General features: G+C 40.1%; 1 protein-coding gene across 1 annotated transcript; it reads right to left on the reverse strand.

Annotated features, from left to right (window-relative positions):
- Positions 1-613: 613 nt before the first annotated feature.
- On the reverse strand, positions 614-9,142 carry tmlhe (trimethyllysine hydroxylase, epsilon). The gene is made up of 7 exons (XM_069673967.1): positions 8,703-9,142; positions 8,450-8,626; positions 4,145-4,424; positions 3,912-4,031; positions 3,584-3,820; positions 2,203-2,341; positions 614-2,075 (listed from the first exon to the last, which is right to left on the reverse strand). Exons 1-7 carry the CDS (start codon positions 8,839-8,841, stop codon positions 1,944-1,946), a joined length of 1,224 nt encoding a protein of 407 aa, XP_069530068.1. The 5' UTR covers positions 8,842-9,142; the 3' UTR covers positions 614-1,943.
- Between the last annotated feature and the right edge of the window lie 2,229 nt (positions 9,143-11,371).

Genomic DNA, 11,371 nt, shown 5'->3' on the forward strand with positions numbered 1-11,371 from the left:
GTGGATGAAGCCTCTTATAATGTTCAGAGATCCAGATTTAATAAAATATTGTGTCTTCTGAGTCATGTAGCTCTTCCTGCGTGACCATAATTAAATATATCAAGTGTCCTCTAGGTGGCAGCAAACTTTAATTTAGCCTTACACTGTAAGAGGAGCATGGGGGTTCGGTCAGAGTCCCTCTGTTCAGATGCTCACGGGGAGAGGCCAGTAGAGCCTTATCACAAGATTTTAAACTGACACAATAATAGACTTGTGCACATATAGTTTCCACATTATTCTACAGATTTTCTGTTATAAATGGTTTGTATGGGCAGTAGTGAGTTTGATTCCAAGGGGAAATTTAAAGGCCAGAAATCACTGGGTCATCGGGTCAACAGCTGCCGATGAATTAGGGACATTTTGCTCTATAGAGTCATTTTAACATTAATAATTTCACCATTCATTTCAGAAGAAAATCAAACAGCTACTTCAGGCGAATCATAAATTGTCCCGTTTAACGACCTGGCCCCGCCTCTGCTAATGCGTAGATTTTATCCACAAATTTATGTAAAGACAGTACAGAGACCTTTGATATACATCTATTTTTATTGAGCTGCTTGGCATCTTTATGGAGCCACAGAGGGAGGCCACTGACACCATCTTAATTGTATTAAGTCTAACACAGTTTAAGAGTTAGCCAAGAGTAGCTTTGCAAACCTAATTTCCGTGGATCAGAGCCATGCTGTATCACAGCTGCAGCAGATCTTAAATAGAGTTTGTTAGGGACTTAATTGGTGGAAGTAAACCATCTTTACCCACTCAGACCACTTCTCTGATGGTTTATCAATGGAAGAAATGATAAAGAAAGCTATTGTTATCATGAGGTGTAAATCTCAAATTATAGGTCAAAAGTCATGGATGATACAAGATGTGCAAATAATGATGACATGACATGAATGAATCTGTTAATCAGTAAGCCTGCATGTTCTTATCTAATGGTGTCATGTCTGTAGAAAGGTGAAACAGGGATCCTTAAAATCATTACAATAAAATATATTTCCATTCAGAATACACACACACACGCACGCACACACATATTTATCAGCAAGCCTTTCCTGATTTTACTTGAATTGTATTTTTTAGAATTCTTTTAAAAGAATTTTGTCTTTTTTAAATTATTTATTTCTTATATTTGCCGCCTTTGTTAAGCACTTTGCAACTTGGATTTTGGAAGTGCTCTATATATGAATTACCTGAGCTCTTGGTCTTACAATACAGCTTTCTTTCATAGTATTTATTGTTCAGGTGTAAAACATTACAGCTGAATTAAGCCTTGTTAGCTAGTAGTGGAGTGGATTGAAATGAAGTCTTGTACAGACATTCAAGCTCCCCTGCGAATGACTGTTACAACTCTGGTTTTCCGTTTACTTTTCGCCAAAGCGTCATCATCAAGTAAAAATCTCCAAAAGGGTCAGAGTACTTGAAAAAGTGTTGACATTCAGCCTCCTCTGTGGTTTGTGTCTCGGGCTAATTATCTGACATTTACTGTTACGATACTTAAAGGGTAGTACTTGTGTCATGTGATCACATGCTAATATGAGCTAATACATATCAAATAATACATTTAATAGTTTCAAGTCCAAATCAGGATACATTCATACTGTGTTTTTATAGATACAACAGTTAAATTATACAAAAAAGTGATTTCAAAATAAGAAACAAGTATGAATAAAGTATCACAGCGCAGGGTTTGTTGATCGTACAATGTTAAGAAGACTTTTCGTACAAATGTAATTAATCCTCTATTACATATAGTGTCAATATGGTGTATTTAGTGTTGATTCGTTAGAGAGAACAAGAACGTAAGGATTTTAGAGTAAGGCTGTGACACAAAATGTGACAGAAGTGAAGGGACGTGAATACTGTGTGAAGGCACAGAGGTGAAGACTTCTTCTTTTCCAGGATCAGGCCTGCAGACCGAAGCCGCGTGCAGCGCTGAGGACGTCGTCTCGGGTCATATAACATCCGCAGAGCTGCCTCACGCCGGTGAAAGACTCCCTCCCGTGCATGACACGCCAGTTGTCTATGAAAATCACCTCAAAGAGACAAGAGAAGGTAAAATCTTAGATTACCTACATTTTTATATTTCTGATGACTTACAATTAATTAATAGTCTTATGATGATTGAAAAGATCTTTAGATGAGCATGTTTAACTTTCTTACTTTCCCTGGAGTCAGCTGGACCCACAGCTCGTTCTCCGGCCGCCTCAGCTCTGTCGTCAACTCTCGATGCGCCACGTACCATTTCTGAACAAGGTCATGAGGGATTGTGTTTATCACAGCTCGGTCCAGGTTGTTGTATCTGTTGTAAAAAAAAAAAAAGAAGGTGTTAAAGTTGAAACATTTCATCACTCTGTTTTTATAACATTATTTTATGAAAATTATGTAGAAATAACAAGAAATTAACTTTTTTGAGTTCTGAGACATTAATAGAGAAATCTCTACAACTCAAGAGGAAAACATTTAACCACTACAACATAATCTGTGTAGCTTGACCGTACAAAGACACAGAATTCGACAGTAGCCAAGAACACAACACCAAAATAATAAGCACTGTATGTCATGGTGAATTCACCACATTCATCCATTTTCCTCTGACGTCACGATCCGGGTATAATGATTAAATTTTGTCATAAAGTTGAACTGCTGTGTTTCAGGTTTGCAACTCCTGTTAATGAAAGGATCCTGAGAAATTGTTTTAATTTAACCGCTACACAAACAATCAGCAACTAAAAAGACAATGGAGAATTAATATCCAGAGGGTCGCATTTCAGGTAAAAACTGGCTAACCATTAGCAACTGACAACAGCTAATGTTAGCGTTCAACCACTTCCATCCAACACTGTTTGATAGTGTTGCACTATACAGTTAAAAAAGCACAACTTCCAAGCTAAATGTTAGCTTGCTAATAGTTACATTAGATAACTAAAAATAAGTTTAGTCAGGAGTTGGTTGAATGCTAACATTAGCTGATTGGAATTAGCTGCTGCTAGCGAATGAGTCGTCAAAACAACATATTTGTAAACTCTGTAGCACAGCTTGTGTAAAACAGCTAACGTTAGCATTCTAGCAAATCCTACCTAATATTGAGTTTATACTCAATATCATTAGTTAGTAGTTTATGCCATTTCTATCATTTATGTTCACAATATTAAACAGTAATGTTAGCCAGGAAGTTCTTGAATGCTAACGTTAGCTTTTGTCAATCAGTAGCATTTAAACTTGAAATACGGCCCAATGTTCGTCTGAATTTTTCCAATCAATCGTCCTTCAGTTGCTGATCAATTGAGAAGCTGTGAAATCATAGCTGTTTGTCAGGTTCCTCACATTTATACGGTTTGCAAACCTGGAAATTCAGAATGGTTGGAATCATAAGAAGTCATTAAACAGAATCTGTGCATTGATAAAATACGTGCATGTAAAAATATATAACATACAACCATGAAGCCGATAATATGGATTTTGAACATAAGAATACAATGTCTGATAACTCACTACGACACAAACATGAACAAAATGACATCACATGTAATGGTTGACGTACCGGATCAGGTACATTTCATTGTTCCAAGGATAGACGTTGAGCAAAGGGCCGATGCCCGTCATGTGATTCCCATGACTCTCTGTTTTTTCTATGTACTCGTGTGGGATGTGGAGGCGTGTGAGCAGCTCGAAGTTCTCAGGAGACCTCTGCCGTACTTTTTCAGCAGCGTAAAACCCGTCAACAAGTAGCGTCTTTCCCCCGGTCGCCGCATGCTTGATACAGTGGAAAACCTGGATCCTGCAGCAACAATCAGTCGCATCAAGTTTAATTTATTCAGAGTAAGTGCAAATATTGTTTTAGGAAGTTTTTCGCATGTTAGTTTACCTACCCACATGGCTCCTGAAAGTATGTGGTGTCAGTGTGACGGTCCAGTGCCATGGTGCTGTAGGCGGTGTCTCCTCTGGAAAAGTCAGCAGTAAAAGACCACATTCTTCCATATGTAGTCTCCCTTTTGAACCGAAACACAAGTAAATTAGGATTGGACAGGAATTGTAATCCTTTATAAATGCATAGTTGCACAAGTTTCACTGCAGCATCACACAAAAGGGAACCTCTTAGTACCTGATGATGCTGACCCTCTCGGTGACGGCCTGCGTGGCCTCAACTGTAGCTGGGACGCCTTCTACAAAGGCGAACCCATACAGAAGATAGCTCTGCAGAAACCTCTTTAGTTCGTCATCACAGCTCATGAACTTTTCCCACTGGGCTGCAGGTATGTTTGCGTTTTTATAGATGTCTGCATTCCAGAGGACGCGAGGCTGGACGGGCCTCTGCTTCCTTTTTTCATAGGTGTTCTCGGCGAGCCAGCTCAGGCTGTACTTTGTCACATGACCACCAGGCCCTGGAAAACAGGAATGGAAAATATGGTTGTTAGGCAGGATGTAAAACAAAATTGCATTACATACTGTACATGACCTGATTGTACTTTTCATGAGAGGTGTATGCATTTATGGGAGGATAAGAGAGTGAGAGTTGAAGCAGCTATGAGGAGCATAACCAGTTACAAAACTCCCACAGTATGATTAATTACTGTTGATTTTCGAGGTTAACATGCCAGCTATGATATAAACGTACATATAATGGACATAGAGCAGAGCTGAGGCTGAGTATTTGAGGAGCACAGGTTGTTGTTGCGTGCTCTCTGTACGTGATGACAACAGGATAAGTACACAATGCAAAGATAGAAGAGGGTCAACTGGGGTTTAATGAAGGCCTGCAGCTCAATTCTGCATCACAGAGTGTGAACATTTATCTGAGCCAGTGAGGCCCAGCGTTCACGGGAGTGCACGACCAGCCTCAGCTGACCTTGAATATGCACGACTAACAGGGGGAGCGCCAGTGCCAGCATGCCCACAGGACCGTCTCCGGGCTGATGGGTGCACATTTGTCAGTTCATGTAAGCTTCAGTGCCATTATTGTGCACTCATAAAAACACTGTGACAATCCTACATCCAAACAATGCTGGAGCCAGGCAGCCCACTAGGAGGCATCAGTCAGTCTCTGTGTAATATGAGCCAGACAGACGCCCACACAGAGAGAGAGTGAGCGAGAGAGAGTATGGCCATCTCCAAACTGCCACACTGTAACTGTACTGCTGTGGTATTAAAAGCTCAAGGTGTCTGTATCCTGCTTCTAATCTTAACACCTGAATGTTTCAGTGCTATAATTATCTTCCTGCTCATTTCAGACCTGACCAGAGAGATTGAAGCTGAGGGGTCACAAATCTTGGAACCATACGGCTATCGTCTGACGACAATTAATGCCTCTGGGAGTGAGGGCAAACTTTTCAGGCATTCTCATTCCTTATTCCGTGCGCTGCATTGTTTACAGTCCAAATAGAAACTTCAAAGGTGAGCGTCCAGATCAAACAGTCAGTCAATTATTGGCTCATTAAATCCTCCAGAGGAGCGTCCGTTCATCTGTTTCTTTAGATTACAGCGGTGTGTGATCCCAAGAAGAAACCGCTTTTTTTGTGATTTACTAGCAATTAAAAGTCTTAAGTTTGCGAAAAAACAACATCATGATGCAGATTTGTAAAAAGTAAAAATGTCAGGTCCCTCCTTCAGAGGAGGAATAAATAAATAAATAAATAAATAAAAAGCGAAATCATCATCAGATGACTGCCATTGGGAGTCTGGAGGGCATTACGGCGAATTGAGTTCCACCTGCTTTGCTCTGCATACAGACTGTTTTTCCTGCATACACCTAAGCCTGCTGATATGTGATTGGTCAATACTACTCGGACTACAAACATACCAAAAACGAAACCAGAACACTGCACCTAGAGATTAAATAGTAAATAGAGATTAAGGGGTTAAAAGCATGCAGTTCCTTGCAGGGCTGAGAAATGAAGCCAATGCAAAAGTGCAAAAAACAGTTCCTTCAGTGTCCACTTGAGGCTGGACCAGAAATCGAGTCAATCCCCATTAGGCCCCATGTTAAAAAGCCCTACTTACACTACTACAGAAATAAACATGTTTACAGCTTGGTACAAAAAATGGTTTTGGTGTATAACTTACCTCTCTGTTCACTACTGATGTACAGGGGTGAATTTTTGTACAACTCACCTGTTTAAATTATATAGGTTTTAAATGTATGCATGAGTGGGCCACTTTGAGTGACAAGTGGATACTGCTATTTGTTACTTCAGCTAATTCAGTCGCTGAACTCAACCTGTCAGCAGTGTTTCTGTTGTTGGTGCCTTTAAGGATTTTTTCATACAAAAGGTGGCTTACTTTACAGTTTGATGTACTAACTGGGAATGTCCCACTACATTCTGTGGGAAATACTATCAATACCTCGCTCATAACTAACACAGGTGTAAACTGTATATCTTTAATAAACTGGCACACTATTGGGAGCCATCACAGTAGCTACATCAAATATTTATACAGCTCATTGTCATAAGCTAGGAGGGAACGTGAGGGTGTGCACCTGTTGTTTACACCTGTTTCCTTCTCCACACCTGGCTGCTGCTGCTTTAGAGCCGTTTATTCCCTCACTCTGAAGGGAGGCAACTAAATCCCACATGGCTTTTTATCCCTCTGTGTGCAGGAGCAGGCTGCTTCAGTCCTAGAGACATAATAAGGGATGACTCCAGCTAGTCGGGAGGCTGGTGCTTGTTAAACTACGTTCACTCTGCCTGCTGGGGCCTCTCAGGGGAGCAGCTCAGTGAGGGATTGCTTGGAGGTCTGCTCCTCGTGGGTTATTAGGTGGAGGATGAGGGCTAGAAAGAGAGTGTGGAAGATCTTTATTAAAAGATGTCTTATGGCATGTTTTCCTTCCTGATACTGATTCAGATAGGCTACCTGAACTTGGCTGGAGGAATCCTAACCTTAATGAGGCAATTCCGATACTGAAATTCATAACAGAACAACTCTATTTTTATTCAGTGGAGGGCATCGAGGGGGGAACTATGATTCTACCTGCATCTTCTCAGCAAATGTCTTCATGTAGAAGTAGAGGCCTGTGTTTTTTCTCAGCTCTAGTATAACAGCAGACAAACAGTCTTACTTCATTACCTGAACACACCCAGTACCTGGCAACAGAGGCCATCTTTACACAGTGAAACACTCTCACCACAGAGGTAAAAGTCCACCTCACCCTCACCTGTGCAGTGAACTTCACGTTACCTGGCTCCATGTTGTAAAAGCCTTGTTTCATCTTTTATGATTTAGTTATCTTGAATCTTTTGTTCTCAGACTCTTACCTGCTCAATGCAGTTTTCCTGTGTGGCTGGTGGAGTTTAAAAAACACTGCTTTTAAAAATAACTTGTTGTAAGACTGTTCTATATTGTGCTTTTAAAGATTCAATAAGTTCTTAGAATATCACAATATCAAACCATTACATTGCATCAAGCATTGACTGTATCATGTGATCTCTCTCCCAATAAGGTTCTCACCTGTGTGTTTTATTCTCACAAACTACACTTAAGTCTGGAACTTAAAGGTTCTTTCTTTACAATCACTACTTTCTGTGATGTCCCCGTCAACTCCTGTCCCAGGTGCAGTTTTTTTAACTTGCAGAATTCATTGATTAGGCATTGTAAAAGCATGCCAGATTATGTTTTAACAATGTGTCTGCCTAATACAATGCAGAATATACGTATATTACACTTTTATTGTATTTCCTAAGATTTACAGACCAACCGAGACTTCTACACTGTCCTGTCCTGACCCAACCAAAGCTTTTCTGTGTGTCAGTTTGTTTGTGGCAATTTATACAATTTATTTAAGAGGGCAAAGAAAAAACCCTTAAAGAAAAAACACATGAATGTGCAAACATATTGCAACATACTGTATGTTTGCACATGTGAAATGTGTATTTTGCACACGTAAAACATATTTTTCACATGTAAAACATATTTTAAACACATGAAACGTATTTGCACATGTGAAATATTTTACACAGGTGAAACATGTATTTTGCAAACGTAAAAAACATATTTTGCACATGTGAAACATTTCACACAGGGGAAACATGTATTTTTCACATTTGAAACATGTTTTTTGCACATGGGAAATTTCGAGTGGTGATGAGTGACGCTCAGATATATGTTATGGAAAACTTTTTCATGTTGTTTGTCTGTAATGGATCATCTTGCACCCAGATTGTGACACAGCACCACAATGTTATGAGCACTGCATAGTTCAGTTTGTAGCCAACTGTATCAGTTAAATATTTCCAACATTTGTCACAGTATAACCATCATGCATTGAATCTGGAGCCTCTGGTGGACTTGCGTTTTTAAGCAGTTGATTAGCCTGGTTAATTTTTTTTTTTATTACTGCCGTATAGGATGCATTACAAGACAGCATTTTCCTTCACACCTTCACTTTGGTATGACAGTACATCTGCTGACTTACATGTGAGGACTAGATGGTCATCCTGCACACTCGTGCTGTCAGGGCGGATATTGAGGTCTATGCTCGCAGTGTCCACGTTTCTCTGGTTAGTCTGGATGTTGTATGAGGACTCGGAGCGGCAGTGATCCCGCAGCCACACGTAGTTGAAATGCATCCCCGTCCCTCCATAGTTGAGCTCTGGGGATTTAATAAGCAGTGGTTAATGTAGAGTTTAGCCTGATGCGTAAAAATTGTTAAATGGAACCACACTCACCAAGATGGTCTTCGCGTAAATGAAAAGTTGCTGAGCGCGCAGCACACGCTCGGGTCTGCGAGCTGAGCCTCCAGTTTCCAGACAGCAGCTGAGTTTGTGTCAACGCAGCTCGCAGTGTCCGATTGAATGCGCACAACATCCTGGCCGTGAACACAACTTTTCATCCAAACAGCAGAATAATAATCCACTCCTTCCTCGTGACTGTGCAGTCGCAGAGCAGACGAAAAATGACCGTCACTGTCTTTTATCTCGTTAAGCTCCACTTTCATAAAGTATCATCTCGAGATTAATTATTGAACTTTAATGTGTGTGCAAGTACAGGGGAAGCTTGTGACGAATTCTTCTTCTCCTTTTTATTCCGATCCGATTTGTAGTCGGGAACAACACTTGCAGGCGCATTAACGCCACCTACCGGACAAGCCTGAAACGAAAACTGAACTGCTGTCCTCCGGCGTTTTCTTCAGTGATACATTTGTTGAATGCTTCTGTCCTGCATTTTATAAAGATGTCGTCCTCTGTTATTTATGTCCCATTTTTATTGCCATTCTTTTAACTTGTCTTGTTATGATTTCTTTAACCTCAGCTTTACCTGTCACAGTTTCTATGTCTACGGTTTGCAATTTTAAGTGATTGTTTTGTCGGTATATAAACGCATATACTGTTTCCTTTTTTTTACTACCTGGGCAGGAACACAAACAAAGCAATCTGTCAGACCCTTATTTGGAAGTCTATATGATATATGGGACTGTTGGCCTCTGTCGTTTGTTACTACACTTTATTTCTGCCCCCAAATATTCTGCCCAGTTTGCCTTAATAATGTACAGAACATATTGGATGATTAAGTTGCCTTTGAGTGTATTTGACATGAATTACACTTCTTGCAGTCTCAGACATACTCAACTTTACTTTATCAGCTACACCAAGCTCAAGCTAACACAACAGTCCTGAAATAAATCCTCCATTCACAAAGGTAATAATGGTCAGTTTTTGTTCTAAGTGATTCAGAGGGGGGTTCATTCAGCTTCATTTTGTGGCTATATTTTGTGACGGGTCTTTACTTTGTCTAAACTCAAGCTGCAATAAGCAGTAAAGAAGCGACAGGCAGGTAACGCAAACATTTTAAACAAACAAACTGAGATTAGAAAAATAGAGCGGCTGCTGGCTGAGAGGCATGCAGGCAGGTGAGTGAGCGTGCTGTTCAGCAGGGAGGGGAAGCCACAACATTTCATCTCATGGTCAATACAGTCCACACTCAACATTTGTACTTGTTAAAGCATGAAATGCAAAGGTGTTACTATGACTACAATGACTATGACTATAATCTCTACTCACAGATTCTGCAGGCAAATGACAAGACTTTAGGTATCAGAAGTGTTCTGGTTTCCATCTGTAGTCTGAGTAGAGTTTAAGCAGGCGTTTTTGGTTGTATGCAGGTCACTCCCTGTGGTTACATAGACATTAGACGTTAGCTGATGGGTTCCAAGATTGACAAGACTAGGACCCTTTTATCAAATGATATATGCCATGCATACATGCCTGTTCTCAATTCTCTCTGTTAGTTAATCCTTTAAGACTTAAGAGTGTATCTGTGTTTATGACAGCAGACAGAATCCTGCAGGAAACAGACAGTGGTGGAAACCTCTGAGGCCAACAAATAGGGCAGAGGAGAAGTAACCGGGTGTGACATGACATGAGACGTTACTGATGGAACAAGACACTGATAAAAGAGAGCAACCAGAGAGTAAATCAGGTGAAACAGTGCTCAGCTGACAGCATGAAAAACCCTTTCTATCACAGGAAATTAATGACCCGTAGCTTCAGAGGCAGCTACTGTCACAGGCTCTGCTTACACGCTCGGCCATGTTAACCCAAACCCCCAGATATATTTATGTCATATTACAAAGATTCTTGATTACATAATTACATTTTTACTTTAGCCATCAATTTGTTCCTAATGACGTCATACAAAGTATTTCTTTTTTTTCAGTGTTTTAATGTCTTAGTAGGATGTGGTTTAATTGTAGGGTGCTGATACAGTCCTGCTCTTTGGCTCCTTCTAGAGGCGCTCTTGGACATTGGCTGTTAATCGGGGAGCAACACCTGGATAGAAACTCTTTAACTCTCCCCAAATGTCCACTCTGTTTTGGTGTGCTTTAAAACAGAGAGCAGAGGGTCAGTACAACATGTCCTGCTACAAATGGGGCCTCAAAATAGATTTAAATCAATATATAAAAGGACAGAGCAAACAGTTGGATCGATTTAAGAATAAAAGGGAAGCAACATCTTTATTTTCACCACTCTGTATCAACTTTATAAAATTGTTATGAAGTTGTCACTTGTGTCTTAAGGGGTTATAACGGAGTGGCCTTCAAAAACATTTAGTATACCCGATGTGTATTCCTTCTTCTGAGATTGTGAAAAATATTCATTGAACATAAGGAGCAAATAAGATTTTTATCTTTAAATATGTATGCACTAGGGCTGGGCAGTATGGCAATATATTGTATATCATCAAAACGATATGAAAATGTCTATCGTATGTGTTTTTCTATATCGTCTCTATCGTGATGTCACAAAACAAGCAGCTAAACTGCTTTACGCCAATTTTTACATCATTTTCACAACACTTTACGTTCTAATCCTTGCATTTGGGAGCGAACCTGGAGCGA

The sequence above is a fragment of the Semicossyphus pulcher genome, unplaced genomic scaffold (assembly GCF_022749685.1).
Source record: "Semicossyphus pulcher isolate SPU_LCO1_2020_fin unplaced genomic scaffold, fSemPul1.0.p SCAF_10, whole genome shotgun sequence".
Lineage (NCBI taxonomy): Eukaryota > Metazoa > Chordata > Actinopteri > Labriformes > Labridae > Semicossyphus > Semicossyphus pulcher.

Bases quoted from the DNA above. Each gene is read 5' to 3' on its own strand.
- tmlhe (XM_069673967.1), bottom strand. From the start codon at position 8,841: ATGTTGTGCGCATTCAATCGGACACTGCGAGCTGCGTTGACACAAACT. The intron at 2,342-3,583 runs GTACGTCAACCA...TTTTTACAACAG, and splicing joins AATGAAATGTACCTGATCCG to ATACAACAACCTGGACCGAG. The intron at 2,076-2,202 runs GTAAGAAAGTTA...TGTCTCTTTGAG, and splicing joins TCCAGCTGACTCCAGGGAAA to GTGATTTTCATAGACAACTG.